This window comes from Corapipo altera, unplaced genomic scaffold (genome assembly GCF_003945725.1).
Source record: "Corapipo altera isolate COAL_440 unplaced genomic scaffold, ASM394572v1 60, whole genome shotgun sequence".
Lineage (NCBI taxonomy): Eukaryota > Metazoa > Chordata > Aves > Passeriformes > Pipridae > Corapipo > Corapipo altera.
In genome coordinates this window covers 4,861,687-4,876,700 of record NW_020884912.1, presented here as the reverse complement: position 1 = coordinate 4,876,700, position 15,014 = coordinate 4,861,687, and the positions used below count along the sequence as shown (strand labels likewise).

The 15,014-nt window shown below is 45.9% G+C and overlaps 2 protein-coding genes and 1 long non-coding RNA gene across 3 annotated transcripts in view; 2 read left to right on the top strand and 1 right to left on the bottom strand.

The window, feature by feature from the left end:
• The window catches only part of SIRT5 (sirtuin 5), a 10,791-nt gene extending 561 nt beyond the window's left edge, over positions 1-10,230 (top strand). The window contains exons 2-9 of the mRNA XM_027654117.1: positions 235-366; positions 2,804-2,937; positions 4,495-4,720; positions 6,302-6,389; positions 7,297-7,350; positions 8,256-8,379; positions 9,529-9,644; positions 10,022-10,230. Coding sequence (XP_027509918.1) covers positions 252-366; positions 2,804-2,937; positions 4,495-4,720; positions 6,302-6,389; positions 7,297-7,350; positions 8,256-8,379; positions 9,529-9,644; positions 10,022-10,097 — 933 coding nt within the window. The 5' untranslated portion in view covers positions 235-251 and the 3' untranslated portion in view covers positions 10,098-10,230. The remainder of the gene's footprint in view (positions 1-234; positions 367-2,803; positions 2,938-4,494; positions 4,721-6,301; positions 6,390-7,296; positions 7,351-8,255; positions 8,380-9,528; positions 9,645-10,021) is intronic.
• Positions 10,231-10,330: 100 nt separating this feature from the next.
• NOL7 (nucleolar protein 7) lies at positions 10,331-14,849 on the top strand. The gene is made up of 8 exons (XM_027654118.1): positions 10,331-10,541; positions 10,964-11,024; positions 11,110-11,192; positions 11,337-11,368; positions 12,252-12,366; positions 13,483-13,604; positions 13,685-13,762; positions 14,463-14,849. Exons 1-8 carry the CDS (start codon positions 10,354-10,356, stop codon positions 14,528-14,530), a joined length of 747 nt encoding a protein of 248 aa, XP_027509919.1. The 5' UTR covers positions 10,331-10,353; the 3' UTR covers positions 14,531-14,849.
• Positions 13,307-14,475, bottom strand: LOC113952258. The gene is made up of 2 exons (XR_003529477.1): positions 13,903-14,475; positions 13,307-13,856 (listed from the first exon to the last, which is right to left on the bottom strand). It is a non-coding gene; the product is annotated as an uncharacterized LOC113952258 (long non-coding RNA).
• Positions 14,850-15,014: the final 165 nt, after the last annotated feature.

Below are 15,014 nucleotides of genomic sequence, written 5' to 3'. Positions count from 1 at the left end.
CTTTTTTTTTTTTTTTTTCCCCCCCTCGGCTTCCTTAAAATGCCGGTTTGACAGAGCCGGGTCCCGGGAGTTGCTGCGGCGTGAGGCAGCAAAACAAAACCAAACCCAAAAACACAAACCGCGGCTGACATTTGCACCTGGTTCTTTGTGGAGAGCTCCGGTGCCGGCAAGCTTGCAGAAAATTAACGCGCCTCGAAATAGGCCGCTTCTTTTTCCGTCTCTTTTCTTCCCCAGGTGGAGGTGCTTTCTCGATGTGTCTCTTCCAATTTACCGCCAGAAGGCTGGTTTCCCAAGCGCACTGCGGGCTTAAGGCTTCGTCGGCAAAGAGACAGAAGTTTTGCTTGGAAATGGCTCGTCCTAGTTCAAGTAAGGCATCGGTTTGTTTGCTTAAGTGGCCCGGGCAGGCTTTTAAAAAGGTGGATTTGGAAGTCTAGAAGCTTTTGGGTGCTGGATGAAATCCGTAGGTTAATTCAGAATGTTTAGAAGAGCGTGAAGTTGCTTTTTATTCCTCCAGCTGTTAAAATTAACGTTGCGTGTCTGTATAGTTCCACAAACCCTTGCATAATTGCAGTCAACGTGGTTGCCCTGTGACGTGTTCCTAGTGCTTGTAATTTACGCACATAAACATACACTAGTTAATTGCATTTCCTTTTCATAATCCTAATGAGTATTAAAACTCATTCCTTATTTCTTTGTTCGAGACTTATGGAGGGCCTGGAGCATTTGTAACAGCTGAGGAGCAGGCTGTTGGGTAACCCCAGCAGCCCTGTGCAGGCTAGCAGTAGTAAATATTCTGCTTTTCTTTGTATGGGGATGTTTTGGTTTTGGTTTTTTTAATTTGAGAGTGTACCTTAACTTGAAAACTGCACACAGAACTTAACAGGTACAAAGCAAACCCCCAAGTGCTGAGGTGCACTTGCTTTTTCTGCCACCTTGAGCATCAGCGTTTGGTTGCTGTCAGAGACCAGGCTGGGAGGGTTTTTGGCTTGAGCTTTACACATTCAGAGCTTGTGAGGTTTTGTTTACAACAGTGGATGTGGCAGCAGAATAGTAGCGTTCTCTGCCCAATTCTGTGGCTCTTGTGCTGTGGGTCTTGGGACTTCTCCAGGAGTTATTTCTCCTTACAGGAACTTACCTGCCTTTGGGTGGGGTTTTGTGTGGTCTTGTTTTGTTTTGTTGGTTTTTTTTTTAAGACACATAGTAAATTCTGGGGATTAGGTTTGTGATCAGCAGCTCCGAGTTCAGCTGGAGAGTCATTAGAGTTGTACTGTAAGAGTCCATCCTGGGGCCAGTATTGTTTAACATCTTCATTCATGATCTGGATGACAATGCAGAGTGTACTCTCAGATTTCAGACAATACGAAGCTGGAAGGAGTGGCTGGTACTCCAGAGGAGTACCTGGGGAAAAATAGCTCCAGGAACTAGGACCAGCTGGGGGTGAACAACTGGAAAGCAGCTTGGCAGGACTTGGTGGACACCATGTTGACCATAAGCCAGCGATGAACCCTTGTGGCAATGAAGGCTAGTGGGTGTCTGGGCTGTACTCAGTAGAACATCTCCAGAGAGGTGATCCTTCTCTTCTGCTCAGCCCTGGTGAGACACATTTGACATGCTGGGTCCAGTGCTGGGCTCCCTGGGGCAAGAGAGACATAGGCATACTGGAGAGAGGCCAGTGAAGGGCCACAAAGATGACTTGGAGAATCTGACATAAGAGCAGAGGCTGAAGAGATGGCATTGTTCAGCTTGGAGGAGATCAGGCTCATGAGGGGATCTAATTAATGCATACAAACACCTGGTGGGGAGGGGGTGAAGACAAGGCAGACTCTTCTCAGCAATGCCCAGTGACAGGACACGAGGCAATGGGCACAAATCAAAACACACAAGATTCCACCTGAACGCAAGAAAACAGCTTGTTTACTGTGAGGGTGGTCAAACACTGGCATGAGTTGTGCAGGAAGGTTATAGAGTCTCCATCCTTGGAGATCTCAAAACCCATCCCACAGGACACAGTTCTGGACGGTCTGCTCTGGCTGACCCCTGCTTGAGGGGAAGGGGGGGGCTGAACTAGATGATCTCCAGAGGTCCTTTCTGATTTCAGCCATGTTGTGATTCTAAAATATGTTGCCTTAAAATTAGTGTCTGAAGTCAACTGGAAGAGACATTTTGGTTTTTCTGTAGCTAACCTGTTCCTTTTTAATCTTGTTTTGACTCATAGAAAAAGGCAAAGGAAATTTGCCATGTATTTCCCAAAATATTTTACCGTGCATGGAAAAATGAAGGGAATAATACACTCAAAAATAAAAAATAGTCGTAAACCTATTTCTTAGTTGCAAACCTAGGAAATGGGCAGGATGCCTCAGAAGGAAATGGGTTTTCCCAAATTACCTCAATTTTGAAGGTGATACTTCGTGAAACAAACTTTTTTTTTTTTTATCTTAGGATCTTACCTAACAATTAGGAAGCAACTGTTCCTGGGTGGTGGTAGCAACAGTTGTTATCAAAGTAGCATTTAGCGTGTGGTTTCAGTTAAAGGCTCTGCTTTCAAATCTTGACTATATTCATAATTTAGCACATGTTGCCCTACTGAGCTTGGTCATATGCATTTTTGAGGATCCCCAGGAATTGCCCTTCAAATTCCGATATACAGAAACTCAGAAACCAGTTGGTATTTTGAAATTAAAGTCATGGGAGGTGTACCTCGAAGCCATTTCTGGATGCATAAGTGTGCCAGCACTGTCTGTGTTGCTCTTATGTAAAAGTGTAAGTGCTCGAGCAGCTGTTTATTTTCCCTCCCCACGCACAGATATGGCTGATTTTCGAGAAGTGTTTGCCAAGGCCAAGCACATTGCCATTATCACAGGAGCCGGGGTCAGTGCGGAGAGTGGCGTTCCTACCTTCAGGGGGGCTGGAGGTTTCTGGAGAAAGTGGCAAGCCCAGGTAGGTACTGGTGGCCCCGTGCCTGTGCAGCCGTGCTTCTCTGTCCATCAGGTAGGTGAGTGTGGAAGGTCAGAAGCAGCTGAGGACCTGAGACAGTGGAAGTGCTCCCATAGCAATTTGGCAGGGACAGAGCTCTCCCTACAGCTGCCTCTGCAGCTCTTCCCAGCGACCTGGGAGTCTGTTTGGTGCAGCTGCAACTTCTTTTCTGTCATTCATTTTATCAGTTGCTTGGGTAAAACAGCATTCTCGCAGGCAGCTCTGGGTCTTTCTACTGTCCTTGTTTTGTTGCTGCCTTGCAGTTCAGCTGTTTGCTCATCTTTTAATACCCTCGGGGTTTTTCCTGCATCGTGGGGCCTTTCTTCTTTTAAACTCCTAAGAGTTTTACCAAACTAACAAAGTAAGAACCAATGATAGTGACTAGTTGTTTTTTTTTTTTTAATCTTGGTGTCTCATAATACTTCTTAAAAATGATTTAGGACTTTTTTGTTCTGTTTGGGGGCAGGTTCCTCACATCTTTAACTCTTCACAAGCTCTGTATCTCTCACTGGAGTGATCTTGCCAACACTGGGAGCCACTGGGGTGGGAGAAAAGGTGGGAACAGACACTGAGGGTGGAGTGGTGCAACTGCAAGCACTAAACTGTGCCAGCTGTACAGGTGCCTCATGAGTCTCATCCTGGTCGGTGCCGCAGATGTTTCAAGCAACTGTAATTCCATCAGTACTTGCTGCTCCAAACACTGCAATCACATTTGCCTTTTATATAGTTTTTAATGACAGCATTCCTGAAAGATTTGTTAAAGTTAAAAAGGAGTTAGAGAGGTGAGTTTTTCAAGGTGGTTTGAATCTAAAGATGAACTTTTTCTTTCAAGTGACTAGCAATGCAAATAAAACCTGTGTGTGTATAAATGACTGGTCCTGCTGCAACAGAAACTTGCATTCACTGTTTTGATATCAGCAGAACTGTGCTTTGAGATGTTAGACGGAGCTTACTTCCTGATTTTAGAAAAGATAAGGCAAAGTTAAAGTTGCTATGAAAAGCAGAGATTCAATTTTACCAGCACATAAAAGACAAAACATTAGAGTTTGGTTTTGACAATGTGTGTAATTTAGCTCATGTTACGCTTAAAAATGCAGAAAAGAAATTGCTAGCAAAAGAAATATATCCACATTATGCTGTGTTTTATGGTTGCTGTGGAAAAGAGAGTTTTCGATGTCAAAAAATTGCGTGCATTGAAATATCTCTGTTTCCTTTGGGCTGTACTAAACTCCTGATAGTTTGGTAGGGCAGCACAGAATAAGGTCCAAGTGTACTGTGTAGACCCACACACCACACTATTTCTATAAGTTATTTTCTGATTTGATAAGACACCTTGACTTGTCATCCTCGTAAGGGATATTGAGCTATATTCTTATCAGCTGCATGTGGTTTTAAATACTCTGCTTCTCCTTAGCTTGTGATGCCAGTAGCAGTGTAAGTGGCAGTGATCCAGCAGGCTTCATCTGGGGAAGGGATTTTCTTGCCCTTTTTTTGTAGAGTGACTTGTTACGTCTTTTCCAGGAGCTGGCTACTCCCGGGGCTTTTGCGCGAAACCCTTCCCGTGTGTGGGAATTTTACCACTACCGACGGGAAGTGATGTTGAGTAAACATCCAAATCCAGCACATATTGCCATTGCAGAGTGTGAAAAGCGTCTGAGCAAGCAAGGAAGGAGCGTTGTGGTCATTACTCAGAATATTGATGAACTGCACAGGAAGGCAGGCACAAAGCACCTCTTAGAAATTCACGGTATGAGCTGGTTTACCTCTGTGCTACAGGCCAGAAAACCCAGGGTGGGCAGTGGGGAGAAGATAAAGCAGGATAAGTACTGGGACAAAAGAAATTTGTCTTTAAATAACTTGCATAAAGTTATTTGTAGTCACATCCTGTTCTCTTTTGCAAGCTGTTTCAGGTACTTCATATCCTCTTTATTTCTCATCTTTAGAATCTCAGAACCTCATCTCCCTGTTTTTAATGGCTCTTTGGCAATAGACAGGAACTGGTTCTCCCTTCCTGCTTGCTCAGTTTTGCCTCAGGTCCACTTGAATACATCTGACTGTGACACTTGGTTGATTTCACTTAGAAATGGGGAAAAAAATCCCCAAGGACTCCCACTGTGTGGTAGTGGTGGTCCCAGACCAGTACTACCACCAATAAAAGATGTATTGGCAGCCCTGGTGGGTTCCCTCTGTCCTGTTCTGCCCTGTCCCCACCTGTGCAGTCCTTGGGTACAGGAGGACAAAGGATCTGGAAACATGAGATTCTCTAACCTTTCTCTCCTACACACAATGGTACTCCCTATCTTTTTCCTGTAGTCAGTGGCATTCCTCACTCCCACCCTCTCTCCCACAAAGTGCCAGAGCACAAGGCAGGTGCAGCACCTGGAGGTCACTGGGGCTTTTGGATCTGAGGAAATGTACAAGTGTGGAGAGAAGGAGGGTGGGGAAGCCCTTCTCCACCCTTAGAGGTGTCCCACTCCTCTTTTCTCCACTCTGCAGGCCCTGCGTGGAGTGGAAATCTCCCAGAACAAATCCTGGCCCTCCAGCATTACGGTGCTTTTTAACTTGGGTATCACAGAAGGTTTAAATGGGATTTCCCACAGCTACTTTTGTGGTTTGGACACAAGAAACCTGCACAAAATTTTTTGCAGTTGTGGATCCAAGGGTGAAGCCTTGGGTATAGTTTAATTTTGGTTATCTCTATTTTTTACAAAATGGAAACAATTTAAAACTCTTGGTAATATTGCTCATCTCTACAGCATGTTACTAATGCTACAAAAGTCTTGAGGTTGGGCAGTTTTGCATGAAACAAAATGGTGTTAATCTGTATTTCTATTTTCTTTTTAAAGAAAATGTTTCTGATCTAATGGGAAAAGCAATAAGCAGAAATAATCTCCCTCAGAGATATTTTACATTATGATTTTTCTCCAAAATACTGTTACAGGACTGCGTATTAATCATGTCCTGAGGTAGAACAAGGTGATACATCATAGCTTAGTGGGACTGCTGCTGTTTTCACTGAGGCTTTTCAGCTGACAGGGCTTTGTCTACCTTTGCTGGGCTGGGTGTATGATTAATGGTGATACCACTGGGTATCACCATCTTGGGTTGCTCAACAAGAGAGTGTGAGTATGTGCTGTGTAAACAGCATCTCGTTCATAATGCTGCCAGCTTTCAACATTTGGCTGTTAGTCTGTGTAGTAAGTTACCCACCAGGTGTAGTCTTCAAAGTCAAATAAAGGCTGTCTGGGATAAACACAACTACTTGCTTGTACAGCCACACCCTAGAGCCATCGCTTCATCCCTAATGTTTTCTCTTTGTGTGTTTCAGGTAGTTTATTTAAAACTCGGTGCACCAGCTGTGGAAACGTAGCTGCGAATTACAAGAGCCCCATATGCCCTGCGTTGGCTGGGAAAGGGTAATGTGTCTGCTTTGCAAACTCTCTGTGCTTTTTACTTTATCTGCTGTTCAGTAGCAAAGGAGCCATTTTAGGAGCATATGGGAGTTCCAGCCAACCACCCCGTTTTACTTTAGTATTAATAATGCTTAAATTTTACACAGCTGTTTTGAAACGTGAGGATACTGTTTGGTAACTCCTGTAAATGACTGATTGTTAACCTCTAAGTCAGCACAACATGATACATTATTAGAACAAATTAGAACAATTTCAGCTGATCAACAACTCTCATACTGGACATCAACTAATCCTGAGAATGCATCTTTACTCCCATCCTCTTCACTTTCAATTTTTTAAAATTAAGTCAGATTCTTATTCCTTAAATTGAACTGTCATAGTCTTATACATGCATTTTCCTCTTCTGCATCTCTTGAGCACCTTGTAGCTTTTGACCTTCACCTTATCAGTAAGATTCTCCTGATTACAGATCTCAAAATACAGATGCGTGAAGCAATCAGGATGAAAGCATCAGTTCCCAGTATCCTTCAGTCTCCTTTTTCTAGCCATCTTCTTTCTGTCACCATTTAAAATGGAAGTGGGCAGGGGTATGGGCCAGGCATATGCTTACAGATTTCTAGTGGAGTTTTTTCCCTTTGCACTTCACCAGAGCTTTAGATAGCTACATAAATAATTGTTGTGCCTTTGACAGTCTTGAACAGTCTTGACAGTCACTCAGCTCTGGGATAATTCTGGACCAATGCCTGCCTGCCATGTGTGTGGTATTTTAGGGCTGCAGTAGGTGTTGAAGTTGGCTGGAGTTGCAAAGATTGCTTGATTGGAGAGTGTGCTTTAAAGAAAACTAAGTTTTTATTAATATATAAAGTGCACTTTTTATGATTGGATATGTATTTCAATTTTGTAACTTCAGGGCTCCAGATCCTGAAGCAGCAGATGCTGCGATTCCAGTTGAAGACCTTCCTCAGTATGTATGGCCTGATTTGTTTTTTGTTGTTACCTCTTCATGCTTTGTGCATCTCAAAGGCTTGTGTTACTGTTGTTTTGGAAGGACACAGAGACATTCCACAGGAGAGAAAGGTGTGGAACTTTGCCCCAGAGAACTGAGCATAAAGTTACGGAGCACAGCTGCCAACAGGAGTGTGTACTAGAAGTCACCACGATGCCAAAGGCATCGCACATTTGTGTACTTGAGCACCAAGATGAAACATGCCTAAATTCATGGGGCTTGTAGTAAGTGAAGTAGTAGGAGAATTGCAGCAAAAAAAATGAGGGCTACAACAGTAAACGTTTTGTTACTTTGCAGGTGCCACCCAGTGTTAGTCTGGAATACTGTGCTGGGGTACAGCCACTACATAGTCCCTTGCAGGCATTAAATGTGCCACAGTGCTTTTTTTATTCTGGCTGAAGCTTTACCTTAGCTAGTTGCAGATGCAAAAATCCACTGTATTTTTCATTGGTTCCTAAGAAGAGGCTAACACGATGCTTCTGTTCTTTGGTTCACTTTGTCCTTAAAAACCTGTTAGCCAATTTGTTAAATGGAGGCCGAGGTTTTAATTTTCATGCATTTCAGGAGATGAGTAAGGGGAAGATACAGTTAAGTATCTGTGTTGAAAAACTGTGCAGCAACCTGTTCCATGTGACCAGGCAGCACATGTGTAATTCCAACACGTGTAGCATGGAATCAGCCGCAGCACATGGGATCAGCCCAGCACATAGTAGGGGAGGGTGCAGGGAGGGCTGTGAAAGAGAAGGGAGAGAGTGGTGGAAGGTAAGATGTGCCCAAGTGAGTATGAAAACTGCTTTGACGTTTTGCAGCCTGCAAGGTCCACGTCACTATCGTAATGCTGTCCCTTTGTGATGTTTAAACAGGTGTGAGGAAGATGGCTGCAATGGGCTCCTGCGTCCCCACGTCGTGTGGTTTGGTGAAGCCCTGGATCCTGATGTTCTCACAGCAGTGGAGAAGGAGCTTGATATTTGTGACCTCTGCTTGGTAGTGAGTGGCGCTTTCATTACCTGTCCTCTGAACCGGCAGGGAAGACACGCTAAGGAGGTCGCACCTTCTGGGTAAAGCAGATGTATCTGTGCTTCTCTGAGGAGCTAAAAGCCCCCGAGGGACTCTCTAGTGTCAAGTGTAAAACATTGAAAGACCTTGAAGTTTGGACATATACACAGACTGCTCAGAAATTAACAGATACACAGGTGTTCAGGGTTAGCCAATATTGTTTAGCTGTTGAATTTCACACCCCTTTTCTGCTCTCATGAGACCCCCACTTGGAATACTGCATACAGTTCTGGTGCCCCCAGTGTAAGAAGGACATGGAACTGTTGGACTGAGTCCAGAGGAGGGCCATGAAGATGATCCAGGGGGCTGAAGCACCTCTTCTGTGAAGACAGGCTGAGAGGGCTGGAGAAGAGAATGCTCTGGGAAGACTTTATAGGAGCCCAGAGAATTTGTAGGTGCCCAATCCCTGGAGGTGTTCCAGGCCAGGTTGGATGGGGCTCTGATCAACCTGGTCTAGCAAAAGGTGTTCCTGCCCATGGCAGGGGAATTCAAACTAGATGATCTTTAGGATCCTTTCCAACCCCAACCTTATTATAGTTCTAATTTCTCAAACAGTGAAAAATACAATTATTTTGATGCTCAGTCTAAAAGAAAGGAAGTGACTTAAATGTTGTAAGAAGGTAGCTAGCTGTCATCCTGTGCTGCCCTTTTTGTGAGGTAGTTTACATGCACCATGTAGGTTCCAGATCCCTGAGCAAAACATTTGCTCAGAATATTGCATTCTCTTTACTGAATAATCTCAAGTAACACAAGGAATGTCTTGGGTTTTTTTTCTCTGGAGACAAAGTTTTGTTTCTGGGATTTTTTTTTGGCATCTAGAGTTCTAATGCACAAACAAGCTTCTTTGGGCTGTATCAGAGAAACAATTCCTGATTGTTATGCTATGTTAAATAGTTACATATGCAGTAACACTGATTGGAGATACTGGTTTGGTTTAATTTCTGTAGGGATCTTCCATGCTTTAATGGCTTTTGCACATAGAGTGTTCTGAGAAGGACCCTCACCCAAGGGGTTGGGTTGGTTTTGTCTGTTTTAACCACTGTCCTGCTACACTTGTGATTTGTCTCCCCGTCCCTGCAGGTCGGGACCTCCTCCGTGGTTTATCCTGCAGCCATGTTTGCCCCTCAGGTCTCTGCCAGAGGAGTGCCAGTCGCAGAATTTAACATGGAAGCTACTCCTGCCACAAACAGATTCAGGTAAAGCTGTTCAAAGTAGCTGCCTTTAGGCCCCTCCACCTTCATTGTCTTTTGCATCCAACTGCTAAAATGCTGGGTTTAGACAAATATGGTATAGTTTTCTGCCCAACGCTTAAGAAATAATAATTTATTTTAATAAGTAAGAACAGATGATAGTTTTTTCATCGCGGAATTAAGTTTTACTAAAGACACAACGGCGGTTTCCTAAGTGTGGGGGCGAAGTCTGTCCCTAAGCCCCAGAAGGCCTTCAACCCTCTCCCCCTCTTCCCTCCTCTCCCCCCCTGCCAGAGGTGCTCGGGCGCTGCCAGATAACGAAGCAGCAAAAAGCAGGATGCGCTGGTGGCTGCCCGCGCCTAAAACCGGCCGCTCCCTTCCAGGTTTCACTTCCCGGGCCCCTGCGGGACTACGCTGCCGCCGGCGCTGGCGCGACATGAGACGGAGATCATCTCCTGAGCTCCGGGAGCGGCCCGACGGGACCGGCACGGCGGGCGGGGAGGGAGCGGGCGGCTGAGAGGAGGCGGCGGGTCTCGCCGGACGGTCCTCACGGCAATAAAGGGGCGGTCGGGACCCGCCGCCGCCGCCACTTCCCGGTGTCCCGTGTCTGTCGGCGCGCGTCCGGGCGGGCGGGGCACGCAGGCGGGGCTTCCCTGGCGCACGGCATTCCCCGGCGGAAGGCGGGAGCGGTTCCGGGGCGGGCGGCGCAGGGACCATGGCGATGACGCGGCCAAGGAAGGCGGCGGCGGCGGCTGCGGGCAAGCGCAGGGCTCCCGCCGCTCTGCCCAGCCCGGCCTCCTCCTCGGAGGACGAGGCGGACGAGGCCCCGGAGCAGGTGTCCTTCGGCGCGGCGAGGGAGGCGGCCGAGGCTGAGAGGAAGCTCGTGGGGGAGGCGGCCCGGAGGTGCGGACACACACACGCGGACCCCGAACGATCATTCTCGGGCACTTCACCCCTCTTGTCCCGTGTTCCCTCTTCACCCCTTTTACTCCCCCCTTACTACCCCTGCTCTCCTCTTACGGCTCTCCTTACCGTGCTCTAGTCCTCCCTTTATTCCCCGCTTATCCCCCCCTAACACCCCCTTACCCTCCTTCTAACTCCCTTCACTTGTCTTACTCCGCCATCCCCTCTCTTACCCTGCCTTCACCCCACTTACTCTTCGTTATCCCCCCCTTATTCCTCTTCACCCTTCTTGCCGTCCTCCCTTATCCCACCTTCCCCCCTCTTATTCCCCCCTTCTCCCCGCCTTATTCCCTTCCTTCCTCCCCCCCGTATGCCTCTCCTACTCCGCAGCCGTGCTGACGGCCCCTCCCGCCTCCCCGCAGGCACCGGGAGCTGCTGAAGGAGAAGCGGCGGCGGCACCAGGAGCTGTTCGCGGAGCAGAAGGTACAAGGGCGTCCCCCCACCCGCTCCCACCTGGCTCCGGGCGGGCAGTGGGTGAATGCCCGCCTGACTCCCCTCTCCCCCGCAGAAGCGGAGGCTGCTGCCCGAGGCCGTGCTGCAGGAGCTGCAGGAACTGCAGGACGTGGCTGCCACCCCTGCGCCGCCCGAAGGGTGAGGGGGTGTGGGGGGCTCTGGGGTGTCTCGGTGGATGCTGCCCAGCCGGGTCCTGGCATTGGGAGGTCGAGCTTGAAACGGGAGTAGACGAAGTGAGTGTGAATTGGAAGAGTAACCTGTTGCTTTTTCCTTGCTCCCTAGACCTGCTGAGCAGGCTCCGGCAGATGACCAAGGTATGCTACAGCTCACTTCGCTAGTGTGGAGCACTTCTGATATCTCAGGAGTTCATTTCTGTGCCAGAACTGCAATGGGGTGAAAGTCTGAAATATGGACAGACTCTCTTTTCCCAAGGGAAAATCTAAAGACACATTTAATCTAATTCTTGGGCCTTTTACAGAAGTTGCTTGCTGTACAGTGATTTCAGTTAAAACAGCCTGAGGTGTTTAAGGAAATCTTGAGCAGTTGTTATAGGTGAAAAAGCAAGGATTACCAGAGGTGGATTAATATTCAGCACTTGTGTAAATTATAAAGGCTATTCCTGGATAGAGTTGTTAAATCATCTTGATACTTTACATATCAAACTACAATTTAACAGCATCTGTAAAATATGAAATAACTTTTTTTTCAAATTCAGAACTACAAAATCAAGAGTCAAGAATGTTTATCACTGCTGTTTTCATCTGTACTTCAAAGTACTTCACAAAACCCTTTTTACTTAAACAATTCTCTCATCCAGACCTCACCTAATTATATTGCTGGATGGTGTAACTGCTACTTTTTCTTCCTTTTATTGAAAAAAGATCTATTGGCATAACAAAGAGATGAGCTGAGAATGAAGTGAGATTGAAGCTGAGGGTGGACTCCTATTTGTGGGTTACCTGTAGCTGTTGTGTTGCACTGAATTTTTGTCCTGTAATGAATCCCATTTTATTGATGCCAAGGAAGAGGAAAGCTGGCTAGCAGCCACCAACTTTGGGTTGCTCCCTTGAGGCATGTTTCTTCCCTTCCTTCTCACAGCCCTTCTTACTACTCAGTGCTTCTGAAAATGCTTGTTGTTTAATTCCTGTTCCTCTTATTGGTTTTGATTCATAATGTTTGGGAAATTTTGTTTTAAAGTTACTTCAGGTGAAGAACTTGAAGATGAGGCTGAGAAAGAGAAACAAGGCCAGGCCCAAGGGCAAGGCCAAGCCAAAACGCAGGTGAAGAAAGGCAAGGCAAGCAAGGGTGCCAGGTAGGAGGAGATGATCCAGGGTGTCTGCCCCATGTGGCTGCTTTTGCCTGGGGGATGGGGCATTGGAGCAGCTGTTCTGTCACTGCATGGCTGTACCCTCTTCTGCACTTCATGTTTCCCCTGCTCTTCCTCTGATTGAAGGCATAATTATGTGCTATAAGCATCTTTAATATCTTCTGTTATCGCATGCTTATGTAGAATCATAGAACGGATTGGATTGGATTGGAAGGGACCTTACTTAAGGATCACCTACTGCCAACCCCCTTGCCATGGTTAGCAACACTTTACTCTTAGGCCAGGTTGCTCAGAGCTCCATCCAACCTGGCCTTGAACACCTTCAGGGATTGGACATTCACAGCTTCTCTGGGCAACCTGTTCCAGTGCCTCACCACCCTCACAGTAGAGATTTTTTCCTAATATCTAATCTAAACCTGCTCTCTCTTTTAGTTTGAAGCCATTACCCCTTGTCCTCTCTCTACATGCCCTTGTAAAAAGTCCCTCTCATCTTTCTTGTAGGCTCTCTTCAGTTACTGGGAAGTTGCAATTAGGCTGCCCTAAAGCCTTCTCTTTTCCTGGCTGAACATCCCCAATTCTCTCAACCTTAATGTGTGCGTGCAATATATATATATATATATATATATGTATATATATATATATATATATAACAAAATCTATAATATAAATAATTTTTATATGTTAGGTATATATAACTGCTATGAGATAACTGGGCAGTCATAAGCACAGCAGTACACACTGTGTTATGTGCTGCTACAAGTGGGGTGGTTGAGCACTGAATTCCTGCATTTCAATCTTTTTTTCTTTTTCCTCTTTATTTCTTTGTCACTGATGTCCCTAGAGAGGAATTGCACTGGCTTCTGGGAGAACTAGTTCAAGACTCCCAAGGAACGACTCAGGGCACACAAAGGCATATAACAACAGCTTCAGAGTTTTGGTCCCATTTTTAATTTTTTTTAATACTACCACCAAGCTCATCTGAGCATCAGAAACCAGCAACTGCTGCAGTTGTGCTCAAGTAGCAAAGCTTGACACTAATGTGTGTGTTGTTCTAGGTTCTGTAACCATGGTAAAGGGATTTACATCTGTCTTTTTAACTAGGTCAAAAGGAAACTACGCAGCTGTGTGCTTAAAAGATCAGAGTTTAACAGGCCTCCATCAACAGCTCGCCAAAGACTTTCTAAATGCTCAGCTCTATGGGCCACACACCAACCGGGTACAGGGTAAGCAGTTTTGGTTAAGCAGGTCTGCATCTAGTCTTGTCTGGCTTAAACTTGGTAATTAACACTCATTTCCATTTCAGCAAATGAATTCTTTTCACTTGCAAACAAGAAAGACCCAGTTAAAAAAGCTGCAGTTCAGTTTGTGGACAAATCTTGGGGTGAGTATAAAAAGTCAAAGTGGGTGCTACTTTTGCATATGTGGTTAAAAGTACACTTGAGTAAAACCGGTGTTCCTGTGTTAGAGGCCTGCAGCTTGTGACCTTCTGACCAAAGACTGATAGTAAGGGAAGGGCAGCACAGCATTACAGCCTCAGTGGGTGTCGTGAGTATGCCCCTGGAGAGGGTGTGAGAGACAACTTGGAAAAAAATTGCCTCATTTTTGGTACATTAAGAAAGCACATTAAGAAAACTGCTGTTTCAGCCTCCAGCCTCTGAGCTGTTCGAAGGTGTTCCAGGTATGTGTAAAACCTAAAAGCAGGGATATCAAATTCCCAGAACTTCTATGTGAGCACAGAGAAATAGCACCGGTTGGGGACAGACTCACACCCACCCACACAGTGTGTGAGGCTCTCGAACACCAGAGGCAAAAGTTACTGATGGCTAAAGCATGCAGGATCTGCTTTTCACTTGTGCTCCATCACTGAAAGCACTGCTGTACCTGCATCCCCCTTCTGAAGGAGGGTGGTGCAGGCTGGTACCCCTGGCTAGTTGAAGGCACCTGGTGTATGTAAAATACCATAGGAAGTTTATCAGCTTTCCAGTCAGTTATTCTGTTCTGAAATGCTGCAGCAGTCAATGGATTGCTGCTTCTACAGCAGAGGGGCAACTAACTAACAGCTATTTATTTTTTTTCTTAAGGGCAAGAAAAAAAGGAAAAAGCAGCAAGGTTTAAGAAACGTTGGATCGCAACACAGACTAAAAATTGAGTCTGAAAACAGCTTTTTCAGAAGATGATATTAAGGACTTCTACTGAAAGTTAATCTCTCAAAACAACAGTGGTTTTTTTTCCCCATTTCATCATCACTTTGCTTTCAGCTCCACCTACCAGAAGGCACTGACCTTCACCAAGCTGTGCCTGATCAGACTTCCCTGTTCTCTCCCCCTTTCAGAAGTTCTTGGGGAAGCTACAAAGCGACGGGACCAGGGCAGTGTTGTAGAACAGCTGGTGTTAGGACCAGGCTTGTTGAGCTGCCTCTGTGAGGCAATGCCTTTGCAGAGAATAAAGATGAGCCATGTTGTACCTACTGTTGCAGATGCTGCATTTCTTACAGCAGCTTCAGTTACTTGCATCTCTAAAGGGAAGTCTGTACCCTAATAGCAGAATCACTAAGTCAGCTCACGCAGCAGGACACTTCCCTTGTCAAGCCTGATGGTTACTTTCAAGCAGTAAAGGAAAATCCCTCACTGCTT